The 19754-nt window shown below is 35.8% G+C and overlaps 1 protein-coding gene across 1 annotated transcript in view; it reads right to left on the bottom strand.

Moving 5' to 3' along the window:
- Positions 1-5621: 5621 nt before the first annotated feature.
- Positions 5622-19754, bottom strand: part of LOC125646116 (syntaxin-7-like) — a 31248-nt gene continuing 17115 nt past the window's right edge. Inside the window, exons 8-11 of the mRNA XM_048872270.2 lie at positions 17015-17143; positions 16493-16565; positions 12801-12883; positions 5622-6861 (exon numbers count right to left, since the gene is read on the bottom strand). Coding sequence (XP_048728227.1) covers positions 6766-6861; positions 12801-12883; positions 16493-16565; positions 17015-17143 — 381 coding nt within the window. The 3' untranslated portion in view covers positions 5622-6765. The remainder of the gene's footprint in view (positions 6862-12800; positions 12884-16492; positions 16566-17014; positions 17144-19754) is intronic.

Below are 19754 nucleotides of genomic sequence, written 5' to 3'. Positions count from 1 at the left end.
TTCCACTGTGTACAGTTTAAGAGAATGCTATTTAATAAAAAAAAAGGAGGAGGGAGGGCAACCAATTTGTCTAAAAATCGACCTCTGTACGTAAAAATTTATCAACTTTGCATGTAATGATAAAAGGTGTAGAGCCATTATTGCTACGTGCCTGATAATTATATAAGTGATCATTTGAGTAATTGCAGTACAAGTTCAGTCCATGTTTTTACAAGTACAACGGCTAGTGTCACAATTTGCCTTGCATTTACAGCGAAAAACGTTCAAAAGTTTATCTGGTGCGACTTGTAATTTAGTTTTAACGGATACAAGAATTGTTGAAAGCAGTGATAAGCCCCAATTCGAAGGATCCAAATTAAATATTTGCAGTGCTCCTTTTCTGCAGCTGTAGTTAGTAGTTAGTGGCAATGACTGAACTTATAAAAACGATATTCTGTTAGACAAAACTTCACAAAGCAAATCTCCTATAAGTGTCTCTATGGTATTCCATCGTACAAAGTCGATATGACATCGACACCAGAATATATCTTTTTGCTCTATGAAATCCTCATATAGGAAGGTGAAGATAACGAACAGTGATCCATCTCGTAACTCCTATAAGCAATACAAAATAGAGAGGTGGGCAAACACGGACCCCTGGATATACCAGAAGTGGGATCAGGTGCCTATGGGCTATAAGGAGTAAGCACCCCCTGTTGACCGGTTACACCCGCCGTGAGCTCTATATCTTAATAAGGCAAACGGAGTTACCCTTATTCAATATCAGTGTGCCAAAAACGGCCTAACAATCTATATGAAACAAGTCAGACAGATTTGACCCAATGGTAGGTTAAAGCACTGTCGTGTATTTTTTATAACTTTATTCCGATGACAGTCAAAGTTAAGTTACTCCCCTTTACGTGTACGGCGTTGCCGTAAACAACACAAAATATCGATGGATTACTAAAACATTTAATTCTAAATTTGAAATATTTCCCATTGTCCGATTTTTTGTGTGTTGTTAACCACGCTTTTGTTTATTTAATTCCATCGAGTTTGTTTCTGTTGCAATTACGTTGAGGTGATTTGCTAGATTGACTAGACTAAAACGCAGGAACGGTGCAATATGGTGTGTACCAAATTTCTTGATTCATTTACACTGAGGATGAATACAATCAAAATATTGGACAAAAAATTATTACTTTATTTGCATCATTAACTGCACCCACTTCCATTTTCTAGGAGCTTATGATCAAAAATACATGATAAGATAGAATGTTTTGCAAATGTTTATTAGGTCGTCGTCCTTCGTGCGTTAACAACTGAACATTTTTAACTTCTTCTTAATAACTACCAGTCCAATTCTTTTCAAATTTGATATGAAGCATCATTGGGACAAGGGGACATAAATTGTAAATATCAGGACTCCAGCATGTCTAGGGGCGGGGCCAAAATTTACAAATTTTCAAAAATCTTCTTTCAAGAACCGCACACAATTACTGCCATTTTGATAAGAATGAAAAATAGATGTATGAAACTGGGTTTTAGGACTGTTAAAATAACATAAAACAATAGACAAATTGTTGAGTAGTAAATATAACACCAACTGGATTATATGCAGTATTACGTATAAATGCCATGTATAAAACTGGGAAAAGTTTGCTGATTAATATAAACTGATATGCAGAGAAGTATAAAAGCGTCCTTCCTGCTTTAGACTGCCGAGTCCAAACAGAATTCGGCAGGGACTGGTAGTGAGCTGAGGTCCCAGTGAAAAGAGGCTCCAAACAAGATTTGGGGGGTGTTAATAAAGACATATTTATTTACAATACATACATAATGAAAATGAGGGGAATTTAATGTGACATTGAGTAAGTGCATACATCTGGGAAAATGTTATAAAAACCATTTATAGAATATTTCGGGTACTAGCATAATTGGTCAAAGGATGAAGATCACAATTGATTATTGTAAACGCCATATTTTCACATTTTTCTTTCATTTAAGGCCAAAGAAAATTAATTAATAGTTTCTCGGACACCGCAGCATGAAATGTTTTTTCTTCTTCTTCAATTTACATTTGTAAATGAGGTACTACCTAACTCTTCTGTTATATATATATTTATGTAAAATTTTGAGTTTTAATGAAATCATAGGTGTTTTTTTTTTTAATCAAATAATTATTGAAATCATTCTCATTTATGTACAAGTGTTAAAGAACAAGAGGTACTGTGAGCAATGCTCACTAAGAATACCCCCCGCTTACCCCAATCTCCCAAAGGGTGTTGGTAATAGGTATAAACTACCTCTTTTCTGAGTGTAAAAAACAAATGGCATGACAAACCGAACCATATTGCTACTTTGATGTCCAGTGCGCGTGACCTTTGACCTTTTGACCCCAAAATCGATAGGGAACATCTTCATCCCATGGGTAGTCCATATGTATGATATGGTGACGGTAGGTGGAAAGGATAACGCTTTAGAGCCCGGAAACCATATTGCTACTTCGATGTCCAGTGCGCTTGACCTTTGACCTTTTGACCCCAAAATCGATAGGGAACATCTTCATCCCATGGGTAGTCCATATGTATGATATGGTGACGGTAGGTGGAAAGGATAACGCTTTAGAGCCCGGAAACCATATTGCTACTTCGATGTTCAGTGCGCTTGACCTTTGACCCCAAAATCGATAGGGAACATCTTCATCCCATGGGTAGTCCATATGTATGATATGGTGACGGTAGGTGGAAAGGATAACGCTTTAGAGCCCGGAAACCATATTGCTACTTCGATGTCCAGTGCGCGTGACCTTTGACCTTTTGACCCCAAAATCGATAGGGAACATCTTCATCCCATGGGTAGTCCATATGTATGATATGGTGACGGTAGGTGGAAAGGATAATGCTTTAGAGCCCGGAAACCATTGCGTCTACGGACGGACGGACGGACAGACAGACAGACAGAGGGACAACCCGATTCCAGTTTACCCCCCCCCCCCCACACCTTGTTGCGGGGGGTATAATAATAGTGAGTAATATGAAGCTATCTTAAAGAGAAGTAAAAATTTCATTGCTTATTCTATTTAAACCTATACATGAAAAAGAAAAGGTAACTCTTTTACAGTCAACATAAAAAAGAAAGATAACTCATACTTCAGCCAAGTTTTTTTTTTTTTTAAAAATGCCTGCCTCGTTACATTTGAAAAACTTTTTTTTTTAAATATGCCTATCCGTTATGATTTCTGGGAGATATGTCACAGTGGTTGGATTAAGGAAGTATTTCAAATATTTATTTGGTGGCTTGCTGAAATTGAACAACGCTAATGCGACAATTTATATGAACGCGTTTTAACCATGACACCCCCCCCCCCCCCCCGCACATTTTTTTTTTTTTTTTTTTTTAGAATGGTGGCACATACTTCGTGTGTTGTCGGTGTATTGTAACCCGACATTTACAAATTTATGTCCATTCTATTTTGTCTTATCTACGAGTTGTATCTATGAATTTTTTATACGCCCGTATTATGTTATGGCGCAGTTCATGCGTCTGTCTGTCCGAGGTCATGTTTTCCGGACTGTTTTCCGTAATTGATGCATGTACAACTTTGAAATTTGGTCAGAATTTCTCCCTCAAGAATTGTAAGAGTGAGTTTTCATTTCAGCTGGATTGGTTCATCCTTTACATGTACCTATTTTAGGGCTGGAGGTAGGTCAAACAGTTTTCCGTTTACAGATACAGATATTGCCCTGAAATTTACACATAAGCTTCCTTTCAGAGGAATACAAGTTCAGTTTGCATTTCATCTGGACTGGTCCGTCCGTCCGTGACCTACATTAGGACTAAAAGTAGGTCAGTTTCCCGGGCTTTTTTTTCATAATGGATACAGATATTGCCCTGATCTACATGCTTCCTCTTGGAGGATTACAACTTCAGTTTGAATTTCAAATGGATTGGTCCAACCTTGACCTACTTTTGAGCTAAAATTAGGTTAAACAGTTTCCTGGCCTTTTTTTCATTAAGGATATAGACATTGCCCTGATATTTAGTCAAAGGATTCCTCTTGAAGGAATACAAGTTCAGTTTGCTTTTCAGTTGGATTGGTCCATCCTTGACCTACTTTTGGACTAAAATAGGTCAAACAGTTTTTCGGACTTTTTTTTTTATTACGGATACAGATATTGCCCTGATATTAAGTCAAAGGCTTCCTCTCAGAGGAATACATTTTCAGTTTGCATTTCAGCTGGATTGATCAATCCTTGACCTACTTTTGGGCTAAATATAGGTCAAACAGTTTTCCAGATTTTTTTTTTCATTATGGATACAGCTATTGCTCTGATATTTAGTTAAAAGCTTCCTCTCGGAGGAAGACAAGTGCACTTAGCATTTCAGCTGGATTGGTCAGTCCAAGGTCATGTTTTCCAGATTTTTTCTCATAACGGATGCATGTTCAGTGTTGAACTTTGGTCACAATTTCTTCATCAAGAAGTGTAAGAGTGGGTTTGCATTTCAGCTGTATTAGTGTACCATGACCTACTTAAGGACTAAGAATAGGTCAAACAGTTTTCTGGATTTTTTTTTCATTACAGATACAGATATTGTCTTGAAATTTAGAATAATTCAAAATAATTAGCAGGGCAGTTATCAAGAAGTTAGAAATGTTCAATTGTTGACTGACGACGGCTGACGATGAATGATTAACTACATGTTGTTGAAACAAATACTGCTCAAATTGTTTCAAGAATTACAATAGGTATCGTCTCTTGAATTGTCAGTCTCATAAAATTTGCATATCATAAGATTGTGTCAACTCTTGCACTTGTTCATCTCTTGCAAATCATAATGCGTGTCAACTCCTGGAGTAATCAGATCCTGCAAATCTTTTCTTTTTTTTCTTAAATCATATCAATGTTTCATCTTTTGTATTTTTCACCTTTTGTAGATTACGTGACGTTTCATCTTTTGAATTCACTCAATATTTATCCACTTTTCCCCTGATAATCAACACCCGTGTGCGCCTCTCGAATAGTAGTTTTAGTATACTTACAGAGAGGACTATTTCAATACAGAGTAATGCCCTTCGGATTGATAGTCTCTTTCTATAAAGGTGGAGGCAACGTTCCTCTCGAGAATTTTTCACTCAAATGGAGACGTCACCATTACTGGTGAAGGGCTGTAAAATTTAGGCCTATGCTTGGCGCTTACGACAGGGAGGGGTCTTTATGGAGCAACACTTGCTGTGACACGGGGTCACGATTTTTGCGGTCTCATCCGAAGGACCGCCCCATTTAGTCGCCTCTTACGACAAGCAAGGGGTGCTGAGGACCTATTCTAACCCGGATCGATCCCCACTGGATAAGATTTTTGAAAAATAATACTTTCTCGCATTGCAGAGTTTGTCTTGTCATGTAAAGACTTCCTAATGCACAGCAACAGGGGTTTCAAATTTTTTTTTTTGTTTAACAGTTTCTTTCAATCTTCAAAAAACTTTTTCATAACTTATATGAAAGGAGAGACATAACCCGAATGCATTGCTGGTATCTATGTTCAGAGGTCTTGGTTTGAACATTTTGAATCTTCACTATAAACGGAAACTTAAGTCACCTGAGTATACTAAACTAGTGATTCATAAAAAGATACATACATATAATTCTTACTTTATTGCACAAAATTCTTTAAGGAATGTCAACATTCTTAACACAGAATTTCACTTATTTCCAATAAAGTGATTGTTATTCCAATGTGCAGTATATTACAGCAATTACCAGTGTAAAACAGCATTTTTCAACCATGTAAGATTTCTCTTTCTCACATCATCACCAGTGTGAGATCGACTTTACCCATGTGAGATTTCTCTGCCTCACACTGCTGCGACGTCATTTGATTGTCACGTCATATATTCTCTCTGATTTATGTTACACATGAAGTAAAATATTTTGCATTGTTTTCTTTAAATTTTAATGTGATATAGCTTTCAGGTGGACAACCTTGGGTTTTTTCGTTTACACTTACAGTGTAAACCATTTATGGGTGTGGTCTTTCTCGCTGTCATAATTATAGTTTTTGCAATGAAGTTCAAATGAGGATTCTCATAATTTTTGATTTTCTAAAAGCTCCTGAATTTATGCACTAAACTATGGGTAAAATATGAGAAAAATAATCCTCCATTTACTACTGTGGGGTGGGGAAATTTCACCTCTGGAAGAAGATTAGCTGTTTAGGACTCAGCAAAACCAAAGCATCTTGTCCCCTCGGTGGAATTTCCCTATCCCACACTCGTACCAATGAAGGATTCTATTAATCTTACATTGCTGTAATATAATTGATTATGACATCATACATTTTCTAAATCTAACTAAAATCAGATCTCCTCTAACCATTATATTGATCTGATTTTAATTAGATTGACATTTTCTATGATTTACATTACATAGTGAAGTAAATTATCTTGTACTGCTTTGTTCATCTAACTTGAGGAATCTACAATAACAAAAGCAAAAAGCATTTCATGAAGGTATGGAAAACAATATTAGTCTTTGTTTGAACTCACAAACAATCACAAACTTTTACATCTGAATGGAAATACATGAAACCATTCCCTCCAACATGTATTTCAATGCTTAGGTAATGATTATACAGGTTATTTGATTAAAAAAAAACAACAACAATGTGTATACACTGTATACCATTCTATCAATTTTAAAAGTTATGACATATCCATGCTTTTGAACATGGATAGATTATCAGTATATCATTTCACTGTAGTTTTTCTGAGGAATATTCAATGCTTCAGGATTTCACAGATGCCACAATTATAATAGTCACAACTGCTGCTATGATCAACAAAATCACAAGTAATATGCACATCTTCTTCCGGGACTTTTTCTGAAATAAGACATAATTTATTAGAATTAGAATAATTCTTATGATTTAATTCTAAGAAACATGATTGATGACTTTATTCCCTCTTCAATGAACATTTCTGAGAAACTCTGGTGATCTGAGTCATCTGTGGCCCATGGGCCACATTGCTCATTTGACTCACACCTTGGCCCTGCTGTTGTTCAGCTATAATTGTGATTTTTAAAAGATTGGGTTTTTTTTTCCAATCTTTATTCCCAGGAAAAAGGGCCCAGACATAACTGAACATGAATTCACACAACAGGGGATGCCTCAACACCAATATGACTCACATGACCTTGCTGTTCTGGGAGAAGGTCAAGATCACATACATCATGGTATGAAATTAAAGGTCTTGCCATAAGAAATATATACAGTGGAGCCTCGGTAATCCGGACGCCATTAATCCGGACGCTTCACCTTCCGGACGATTTTTCTAGGGAACGGAATTTTTATACGTTATTTTGCATCATTAATCCGGAAATTCGCGTTCCGGATCTGGACGGTCACGTTTTACTACAAAACGTTATAATGCATTGAAAATTGTACCGTTAATCCGGACGGTAATTTTGTTTAGGGGAGGTCTGTGTCGGACAATTTTAGCAAGGCGTAAATTATAAAGAAAACAAGCCAAACTGTCTAATTGAAGCGATTACCTGTACCCTGTCAACACCTCCCTCCAATTAGGTGCTGTGTGATAAGTCCGTTAGATAGCACGTGTCGATCGAGACATTGTATTGCCAATTTTCGCACATAAGATCTTTATTGCGTGTAGTGTTGAATTTTGTAAATAAATATGTAGCATATTAATTTACAGTCTTGATCAATACCCTAATAGTATTAATAAATTAATCATCATGCCGTAATGATAATTTTTTAACTGCTACACATATTAGTTGTACTGATTCGTAAATTGATATCGGCTTATTCAAATCTAAAGAGTGTAGATTATACTTCTAGATTCTGGATTTTATACTGTTAATTGGCGTGAAATATACATGTATGTTCATGCACATGTAGTATAAGTTTTTAACGTTTAGAATGTCACGCATGTAGAATGTACCTGTGTACGATTGATTTTTGTTATGATGTTGTAGAGCTTTATTGCTTTCGAATTTTTAAACTCTGGGTAGAAGTGAGAAAATTACCATTTTAAGGAAAATGACAATTAAATTCTGTATATACCTGTAATGTTAGTTTCAACCGAGTTTTGTTCCGTTATTATCGCATCATGAAAATAATAGGTGCGCGTGACTAGATCAAAGCAGTAGTAGGTCTTGATATTACGAGCTTAAATGATTTTTCTCTCCCGATATTGTCTTGGATAATTATAGAATAAGAAATATAAACTCTGGCAGATTGAATTTTGGTTAAAGAATGTTGTCAACTGACATGATAATCACAAAATTCTTATATCAACTTTAGACGATGAAGATTGTTTTAACAGACCGCCGAACCCGTGAATCGTGACATATGGAAATTACCGGACTCTTTAAGAAGTAAAAGTGTGATGAAATGTTTGAAGTGTAAATGATTATGTTAGTTACTAATGATTTATTTACTTATAGTTACATAAAGTGCTTCATTATTTGTTTTAGTGCATACGGTACACAGTTTTGTATTTTTATTTGTAGGGATCATATGTATGTACAATGAAAGCACAGGCAAATACACTGAACATGTACATTAAATTTTAGTGCTTTGAAATACATGTAAATGTAAACATTATCATAATTTATTTACTAATGCAAATGGTTAAATTCAATGATAGAATGTGTTTAATTCACTATGCATCAATAAAGTAGGCACATATTGGTTACTTATGCAAAGCTAGAAAATATGCGATTCAATTATCCGGACGCTTCATTTATCCGGACGATTTTGCTGGGAACCAAAGTGTCCGGATTAACGAGACTCCACTGCACAAAATACAAAACTTCTATCATATAGTTCAGGAGATATTGAATAGATTAGTTTTCTATAAAGTCGGTCAAACTCCAAGGTCAAGATCACAAGGTTAAAAACTTTGGTAACAAAGGAAAGATATTGTCACAATTGAATTAGTCCTGTGTTTCTGGAGAAGAAGTCAAAAATGTTAAAAGTTTACAGACAGATGGACTGATGCCATACAAAATGTGATTAAATAGCTAACTTGAGCTTTCAGCTCATGTGACCTAAAAAGCTAATTTCATTTCCAGTTAACAAATCAGACATAATGATCACCTGAGTAACCTTGTTCATTCACAGAACCAGACTCTTAAATAGTGTACAACTTTAAACTCAAATGTAGAACTCGTGTCTGTTTGTCTGTGGGGTTATGGTTTGAACAAAGCTAAATTCTTAATACCTGAGGATGAATGCATAGTAAGGTCATACGTGATGTTAAATCTGCCATTTTTCTAAAACTATTTCTTCATCTCCTTGATATGAAGGGTTGTTGTATGATTTCCGAAGTAAGTTTGAATTTCATATCATAGTAATATTACTATTCTAGTGACTCTCAATAGCTCCAACTTCGATATCTCTTGATCTCTTAAAATGAAATCATGGTCTTGATTTTTTCTCTATATAACTTAGCAAAACTATTGATCTCTTGAACTTTTAATCTTTTGAAGTTCTCGATCTCTGAAAGTGAAATATGGGTCCCATAAAACATTTTTCATTGTTTTTTTTACTCTCAATCTCTTGAAGTTATGGTAGCTTCTACACACCATCAATCAAGCATATCATTATTTTCGCTTGGACCTTAACTAGATAATGGTGAATGCCTGAAATAGACAAGAGGCCCATGAGCCACATTGCTCAACTGAGTCGCCTTGGCCCATATTTAAAGATTTTCCCTATATGTTCGCATGTGAAACTTTGATCCCTATTGTGGCCCCAACCTACCCCAGGGGCATGGTCTTTACAAACTTGAATCTGCACTATATCAGGAAACTTTCATGTAAATGTAAACTTCTCTAGCCCAATGGTTCTTGAGAAGAAATTTTTTAAAGATTTTCCCAATATATTTGTATATAAAACTTTGATCGCCTATTGTGGCCCCATTCTACTCCTGGGGGCATGCTTTTATCAAACTTGAATCTGCACTATGTCAGGAAGCTTTCATGTAAATTTCAGCTCTTCTGGCCCAGTGGTTCGTGAGAATATTTTTAAGGTGTTACACTAACTTAAAATTGTGTCTTTAAATCATCTAAGGTTGACTTGCTTGACATGTAGGGGTAACTTGTCTGTTCCTCTTATGTTGGTGCAAACAATACATTTAATTCTCTCTTTGACAGTCAATGTATTCAAACTCTTGGGTCTTGTCTGGCAGCATCTTAAAAATATGCCCATTTCATCAGCATTGATGTTGCCTGGCTGTACTTCTTTAGAATTTTTGTGATTATCTCCCCTTTGAAAGAGGCACGGTCCTTTATTTGAACAAACTTGAAAGCCCTTCACCCAAATAGGATGCTTTTTTAAAAATGTGAAACGTTTACAGACAGACAGACAGACGAACAACGGGTGATCAGAAAAGTTCACATGAGCTTTCATTTCAGGTAAGGTAAAAAGTAGGTCAAACTCTGAGATCAAAAGATTGTGTACAAGGTCTTACCATAAAGAATCTACACTGTAAATTCCTGAATATATGCGAGAAATTTATTATCGCGTGAGAAACATCACTCGCGAAAAAATATTTCTCGCTTTTATTTAATACATGCAAAAATACTTGATCAACAAAGCACTCACGAATTTATTTTCTTGCGATTTGATGTCCACGAGTCATTTCACGATAAGTACTCGCATAAAATAAGGAATTTACAGTATACAAAAAATGAAAATCCCACCCAAAATGGTTCCGAACGTATTTGATAGGTTATGTTTTATTAAAAGTGGGTCGAACTCCAAGTTCAAGATCAAAAGGTCAAAGATCATGATGTGAAATGAAAGGTCTTCCCATAACTTAAATAGTTCAGGACATATTGTATATGTTGTGTTGGGGCAGGAATAGGAGTTCTGCGGCTTGGAGGCCTGGAATCTTTGGATAGGCAGGGCAGTTGTCTAGTATTAATGCAATCTTTTTCTTCTTTTCTAGCTTCTTTTTTGTTTGTTGTTTCACAAGGAAGTGTCTCAGAGTCTTCTGTGGTCATAATGGTGGTATCCCTAACAGCTGACATACAGTTCACATCCCTCTCTTTCTCTCTCTTACTCTCATTCAATGGCTCAGTGAATAATTTCTTTTTATAAATGTAAAGCTGTCATAAATTATTAATAGAAACTATTGCAATACGTTATAAGTTTTAGAAATCAATGTACAAATTATTGTATGATTTGTTTGACTTCTGATTGTGAAATTCAGAAAACATGAATATTGAGAAGAAAAATACAATGATATTAAAATTGCATTATTCAAGGGACTTCTTTAAAAAGTTGCAGACCACTGTCCCCACAGATGTCACTCCACCTGAGATCTATTGCTAAAAGTTTGATTGACAGGCGGCTTACCATTGGCAATACTGGTAAAATTTGGGGTGTTACACTAACTTAAAATTGTGTCTTTAAATCATCTAAGGTTGACTTGCTTGACATGTAGGGGTAACTTGTCTGTTCCTCTTATGTTGGTGCAAACAATACATTTAATTCTCTCTTTGACAGTCAATGTATTCAAACTCTAGGGTCTTGTCTGGCAGCATCTTAAAAATATGCCCGTTTCATCAGCATTGATGTTGCCTGGCTGTACTTCTTTAGAATTCTAGGAAACTTTCCATTCCATATGAGCATATCAGAAGACTCTGCATCAACTGATTTTTCTTCCCTACATACTGCCTTAATGAGATGTCCCAATGAGATTTAAACTTCTCGAGTCAACCACTAGAAACCTTGAAATTTGTGATGTTCAATTTATTAACGAATTCCTTGGCTTCAGTGGAAAGCTTAGGACAAGATATGGGAATGTTATTATCCCTGGCCGATGTGCACCACTTTAGTACGGCTGATGTAGACATCATTAAATGTACAGGTTCTTGTGTTTTTCCTCTTGGGGTTGAACTGGTGAAAGCGTCAATAATGCTTTCTTTCTTTTTCAGCCAAGAAGACAGAGTGTTTAGTGGAACTCAAAAGTCATTGGCAATGACGGCCTTTCTTGCCTTTCTCTACGGCTAGGGCAGCCCCATAGTCTGTCTCTATACTTTCACATTCAACTTCTGTTTCACGCCCTTGCTTCCTAATGCAGATTTTGCATTAGGTGCTGTAATCTCTGATCTGCTATTCCCTCAGTTTGGACAGATCCTTCACCAGATTGCTTCATGTAAAATGAGTACCAATTACCAGTCTAGCTATCCCCCTGGGTTGACCGGGTCCTTCACCAGATTGCTCCATATCACTATTCAGTTCTTCAGAGAAAGTTGCTGTGCAATAGTTGCCATACTAGTATTGTGATGAAACCCACAAAATTTATAATTCATTTCATCAGCATGTCTCTAAATCACTGTCTCAAAATTACTGCTTCATTGTGAAGTCAAAACAAATCATAAATTTTATATATGTATACATGTAGTTGCAATATGTACACAAAGCCCAAGTGTAGGGTTAAAACTGACCAATGAAACAATAAACTATCCACCCCAAAAAGAAGCCCACATGATGTGTCACCTATGTCAAAACCTAATTACCATGACCATGCTCGCCTTAGACATTCAAGCGAAAATAATGATATGCTTGATTGATGTTGAGTATACACTACCATAGTCACCTGTACCCCTCCCCCCAACTTCGTTCATGTGTCTGTATAATAAGGAAAATGGAGAATGTCTACAAACAGATAAGATAGACCTACATGTATCTGGAGAGAAGTTCATGAGCATGATGGCAAACCATGAAACATAGATAATGAATTTAACAATTGACAAATGGAGAGATGAAGAGGGATGAACATATCTTACTTGATACTCAGCTGCTTTGGCCAACTGTGATGTTCCTGACTCAACATTTGTGTAGGCTTTGTCTACATTGGTTTCTATGGAATCTGTCAGATTTAAGTATATTTTCTATCATTTTTAATACAACAATTTGAAATAAAATTTAAATAATATTTAATGGCAATACATACTGAGTGTTGATATCACATTTTAACATGGAGCACAAATGAATTCTTTGAATTATGTTTTATGATGCATGCTGTCCACAAGAGGCCCATGGGCCTTAACAGTCACCGGAGTAATGTGCTAATATGCATATACATGTATATAGCAAGTAAGTTGGTCATAGTTTCTTCATGATTCATTGTCAAAGATTCATGAGAAGTGATAATACAGATGCTCTGATAAATACCGTCCCATGTCAACAAAAAAAACAAACTTGTATGAATCTCTTCTTACCTGTTCAATTAAAACCATTAAATACATCTAGTTTGCAATCACAGAACTCCACACTATTTACCGAGTTTTCCAAGCAAACATCAGGCATGATTTTTATATTTCCAAAGTTTTTGCCCTTGATATCTTTTCAAATTATAATGACATCCATTTCTTCATGAATGTGTTACACTTGTGAACAATGGGCACATGAATATTGATAAATATAGAATGGGAACGGCTAGGAATATTCCAACAGAAATAACAAGAGGCCCATGGACCACATTGCTTACCTGAGCCACCTTGGCCCTGCCATTGTTCAAAGTCAACACCAGAGTATAACAAGGTCTTGCCATAAAGAATCTATGTACAAAATATGAAAGCCCTACCTTAAATAGTTCAGGAGATATAAAATAGGTCAAGGTTTTCTTAAAGTAGGTCCAAGGTCAAAAGATCAACCACCATTGTGCCACAATGGCTTGCCATAAAGAACTTCTATACAAAATATGAAAGCCCTACCTGATATACTTAATAGGTTATGTTTTCTTAAAAGTAGGTCAAACTCAAAGTTCAAGGTCACGTGGTCAAAGCACATGATATGAAGTAAAAGATCTTGCCATAAGAAATTTATATACAAGATATGAAAGATCTACCTTAGATAGTACAGGACATATTAAGTAGGTCAGATTTTTATTAAAAGTAGGTCAAACTTCCAGGTCAAGGTCACACACCACTGGGTCACATAAAAGGTCTTGTCATAAGGAATGTATATACAAAATATGAAAACTCTAGCTTAAATAGTTCAAGAGATATTTTTAAAGATATTTCCTATATATATCAGTATATAAAACTTTGATCCCCTATTCTGGCCCCACCCTATCCCCCCTGGGGCCATGATTTTAACAAACTATGTCAGGAAGCTTTCATGTAAATTCCAACTTTTCTGGCCAAGTGGTTCTTGAGAAGATTTTTAAAGATTTTCCCTATTTCTTCGCAAGTAAAACTTTGATCCTCTATTGTGGCCCCACCCTACCCCAGGGCCATGATGTTAACAAAATGAATCAGCACCATGTCAGAGAGCTTTCAAATAAATTTCCACTCTTCTGATCCAGTGGTACTTGAGAATAAGATTTTTAAATGACCCCACCATGCATTTGCATTTTCCTTATTATCTCCCCTTTCGAGGGAGCATGGCCCTTCATTTGAAACTTTAATTCCCTTTACCTAGAAGTGCTTTGTGCAAAGTTTGGTCGAAAATGATTCCCCTGGTTCTGGAGAAGAATATTTTAAAAATTTGTCAGTGTATTTTCACTATTGGAGACCTTCACCCAAAAATGCCTCTTCCCAAGTTTGGTTAAAATTGGCCCAGTGGTTCTGGAGAAGAAGTCTATCATGAAAAGTTTACTGATGGACAGACAGACGACAGACAATGGGTGATCAGAAAAGCTCACTCTAGCTTTCAGCTCAGATGCACTAAAAATTGAATGTAAATATGAAATTTAAAACAGATTTCATTTTTTAAAATATGAGGGTATGAACTGCAACACTTAAAGGGGCATGGACACAGTTTGAGTTAAAAAAAATTTTATTTTTCCATTCTCAATGTTTAGAATGCTTAACTAAGGTATTTCTAATGGTCAGCAAAAATTTGAACGTCAGTTGTCGAGGTACATGGGAGATACAGAGCTCAAAATTCTTTGTTATGTAAACAAGGCTTGTGCCATGTTTTTGTTTTACATAGGTTAAGTATACTTGTAAAAGTTTCTTTTAAAGTAGATTTTTTCAACTTACAAGTTAATTCTGAACACAGTTATTAGTTTCTAGTGTATAGTACATTTCATTTTATTTTAAACATGCTATTCTCTATTAAGTAATTTTTATGTAAACAAAAAAATGACATGAGCCTTGTTTACATAACAAAGAATTATGAGTGCTGTAACTCACTTCTAACTAAAAACTGATATTCAAATTTTGGTTAACCATTAGAAATACGGAAGAGCTAACAAGCTTCATGAAATATGATGGTGTGAAACATCGCTTGTCATATTTTCATGTATATCAAAAATGATCTTTATTTCTTAAATACAAGCCATGTATGAGGGTTGCATATGCATATCAAGGTAGATTATTTTTGCTACAAATTCCCGTGCAAGTTTGACCTTGACCTTTGATCTGAAAAAGGCTTCTTCCTATAATCTTCTTCCTCTAATAATTGGGAATATATGTGTATCATGTTTGACGATCCTAGTCTTTTAAGTACAGTAAAACTCGAATATAGCGAACACAGATATAGTGAAATTACGGCTATAGCGAAGTTAAATTGATTTCACCGGCAAATTCTTTATATATTCTATGTAAAAATCTGCGTTTATAACAAACACGGATATAGCGAATTTATGGATATAACGAAGTAAATTCACATTCCCCTTGAATCAAGAATGGATGTAAAAATCACCTTTTATAACGATTTTTTTTTTTCATTTTAAACTCATGAATTTTAACAATCGCTTATTACGAAATTTCTTTTTGTATTTTTTCAAAAGAGTTTGTTAACGCAAAGCAATACTTACACATACATTTAGCAAATATAGTGTCGGTATTGTTTACCATTCTCGTTAATTAAATTGAAGTTTGATTGCATTTATTATACTGTACACTCGTTTATTTGTGTAAAGCAACAAGTAAATTACAACTGCGATAGATTGTTTGTATGTTTTGCACATAATTTTCTTGATATTTTTCTTTCAACATGTTCTTGCGTGACTTAACAATCCCTAAAGCTAAATTATCATATATAAATCAGTGTGTATATATCTTGTACAAAAATGTTTCTTCTCGAAAATACATATAGGCTTAATTTCTCTTAGAGACAATACAAACTCAAGTATATCGATTGCTGCTTTCGTATGCAACTGATATATATGTAGAACAAATAAGTTTTATAACGAATTCGTTATATTTGAATTATGAATTCGCTATAAACGTATAGTGAATTACGCTTATAGCGAATTTTTACAGAGTGTCCGTAGAAATTCGCTATATCAGAGTTTTACTGTACTGTGTTTATTTGGCCCCTAATAAGCCGACAGACAGACAGACAGGCATATGCACTGTATCATATAATATGATCTGTTTATGACAGGCATATAAAACACAGAAAGTAAGATGCTAATTTTTAGGACCCTCTCATGAACTTCCAATAGCAGAAAATACCCATTATATGGCAATTTATCTACAACACATAGAAATGATGAACTCACTTCACATCAATTACAACATACCTATGGTTTCTCCCTGCTCATTAACCAGTGTTGCCAAATCTTTAAATATTTCATTAACGTCCAAAATGTCAGACTGAAAAGTGCAAATCAAATATAGTAGTCTTGTCACTTTGAAATCATGCATTTAAGGAAGACCTTTTGATAAAAATACATTCACTAGCTTTTGAAGACATAAAGGTGTGACACATTATTACACTTGGATATACATGTGTTTCACTACCACCTTTCCAATACACGGAAGTTACTTTACATTGGATAGTACTAATACATTTTTAGGTTATGGGCAATAACAAAGTTTAAAATCACTCAAGCATGGGAAGCAACGTTACAGTCTACACAAAAATTGACGTTGTGCAATTATGGTACCCCATTAGTCTGTCACAAGTTTAAGCCCCACACAAATTTAACCACTTCCTTCCCCCTTTGATCTCGGTCTAAGTGACCACTTTTCACAGAATGCACCTATCCACAAAAAACATCAATAATCTTTACTTTGACACTCAGAAATTGGGAGAATTGTACCTCTAATTGCCGGATTCTCTCCTCGCGATCTCTGATTAGAGCTAGGTCATCCTCAATAATTTGGTCCTGTATCTGTTCTTCTTCTCTTTTCCTCTCTTGTTCCAGGAATTTCACTTCATCATCATCATCCTAATAAACAAATGGTTTATATAGTAGATATATCTTAATGTTTTATAATAAAGAGGTAAATAATCTTACGTAATATAGAGAAAAAGGTGGAAGTGGCTAGGACATAAACTCTTGAGAAAAGGCAATCACGACTGCAGAAGAGCCCTAGGATCAGTCAGAATGAAAATATGCTAGAGGAAGGCCTAAACCACTTGTGGCCTAAAACCACTGAAGGGAGGCCTAAAACCACCAGATGAAGGCCTAAAACCACTAGATGAAGGCCTAAAACCACTAGAGGAAGACCTAAAACCACCAGAGGAAGGCTTAAAACCACTAGAGGAAGGCCTAAAACCACTACAGAATGGCCTAAAACTACTAGAGGAAGGCCAAAAACCACTGAAGGGAGGCCTAAAACCACCAGATGAAGGCCTAAAACCACTAGAGGAAGACCTAAAAACCACCAGAGGAAGGCCTAAAACCACTAGAGGAAGGCCTAAAACCACTAGAAGAAGACCTAAAACCACCAGAGGAAGGCCTAAAACCACTACAGAAAAGCCTAAAACTACTAGCGGAAGGCCTAAAACCACCAGAGGAAGGCCTAAAACCACTAGAGGAAGGCCTAAAAAAATTACCAGAGGAAGGCCTAAAATCACTAGAGGAAGGCCTAAAACCACCAGAGGAAAGCCTAAAACCATAAGAAGAAGGCCTAAAACCGGAGGGGGTGGGGTGGGGTGGGGGGGTCAGAAATTGACAAAGCAGGAAAAAGAGGGTGGCACCCACAGCACATGTTTAATATTTTTCATAATAAGTTAATAGAACGATTTTAAAATACATATGTTATGTATTTGTATGAAGTATATGAAACGGTAGACTCTGAGCATAACTTCCTGTTTTTTCTTTAATTTCTGCTTCCCTTTACATCATCTTTTGATCTTACAAAATGCTGACCTCCTCATAATACTGGTATTATTATATACAATATATTCATTTTCCATTCCACACTTTCGCAACAACCCTAGAGGAAGGCCTAAAATCACTAGGGGAAGGCCTAAAATCACTAGAGGAAGGCTTAAAACCACCAGAGAAAGACCTAAAACCACTAGAGGAAGGCCTAACACTACCAGAGGAAGGCCTAAAATCACCAGAGGAAGGCTTAAAACCACCAGATGAAGGCCTAAAACCACTAGAGGAAAGTCTAAAACCTGTAGAGGATGGCCTAAAATCACTAGAGGAAGGCCTAAAACTAATAGAGGAAGGCCTAAAACCACTGGAGGATGGCCTAGAACTGCTAGACAAAGGCCTAGAACCACTAGAGGAAGGCTTAAAACCACTAGAGGAAGGTCTAAAACCACACTAGAGGAAGGCCTAAAACTACTAGAAGAAGGCCTAAAACTAATAGAGGAAGGCATAAAATCACTAGAGGATGGTCTAGAACTACTAGACAAAGGCCTAGAACCACTAGAGGAAGGCCTAAGATCAATAGGAAATAAAAATCGAAATATGTCCATAGGACATGAATGCCCCCCCCCCCCTCCCCTGTGTCATTTGTAATACAATATGAAAAAACCCACCTGGGATTTATCAGTACCTTCTCATGGCCTGATATTCTGATATTCTGATACTCTGATATTCTGATACTCTGATATTCTGGTATTCTGATATTCTGATACTCTGATATTCTGATATTCTGATATTCTGGTATTCTGATATTCTGATACTCTGATATTCTGGTATTCTGGTATTCTGATACTCTGATATTCTGGTATTCTGATATTCTGATACTCTGGTATTCTGATATTCTGCCCTATTCACAATGGAAAATAGGTTGAAGTTTTCCATTTCGTGGGGAAAAATATTAAAAAACTTAACCCTTTTTAAAAAAAAAAGAAAATTATGCAGATTAAGGATGACCATAGGATGTGATTGAGGGGAAATATCCCCTTCATGTAAAAAACTTAACAGTTTTTCAATGGAGAGAGAAAGTTGCTACACACGTTTTCATTCACCTTATCGATGAATAAGAAGAGAAATGCAGCACTTTCTCAATAGGGGAATTCACTTTGTTGTGTTAGTACCAAGGTTTAAACCTTTAATGAACTTAGTCTGTTATCTCCCCTTTGGCAGGTGTATGACCCTTCACTTGAATCCCCTTCACCCAAGGATGATTTGTGCCAAGTTTAATTGCAATTGGCCAAGTGGTTCTTGAGAAAGAGATTTTTAAAAGATACCAGAATTTTTATTTACTAATTCTTGATTATGTCCACTTCAAAAAGGGTGTGACACTTCATTTCAATAAACGTGAATTTTCTTTACCCAAGCATGCTTTAGAGCAAGTCTGGCTGAAATTAGCCATGTGGTTGTGGACAAAATGTTGAAAATGTTAAAAGTTTATGGACAGACAGATGGCCAGACATACTAACACACTATAATAATTATGGCTCCATCCTGAAACCCCTTTTGATCATGAAATTTACAATTTTGGTAAAGGACTACCAACTCCTTTCAAATATCTATTTAGTTTTCAATTTAGCATCAATAGCATTAAAAGGTCTTATTTAAATTTTTTACACATATACACAACATATATATCAAGTTTGGTTCTGCCCTGGAGTCAGAATCTCTTCCATAGATC

This window comes from Ostrea edulis, chromosome 6 (genome assembly GCF_947568905.1).
Source record: "Ostrea edulis chromosome 6, xbOstEdul1.1, whole genome shotgun sequence".
In the NCBI taxonomy this organism is placed as follows: domain Eukaryota; kingdom Metazoa; phylum Mollusca; class Bivalvia; order Ostreida; family Ostreidae; genus Ostrea; species Ostrea edulis.
Note: the sequence above shows the minus strand (reverse complement) of the source record. Positions and strands in the feature narration are given on the sequence as shown.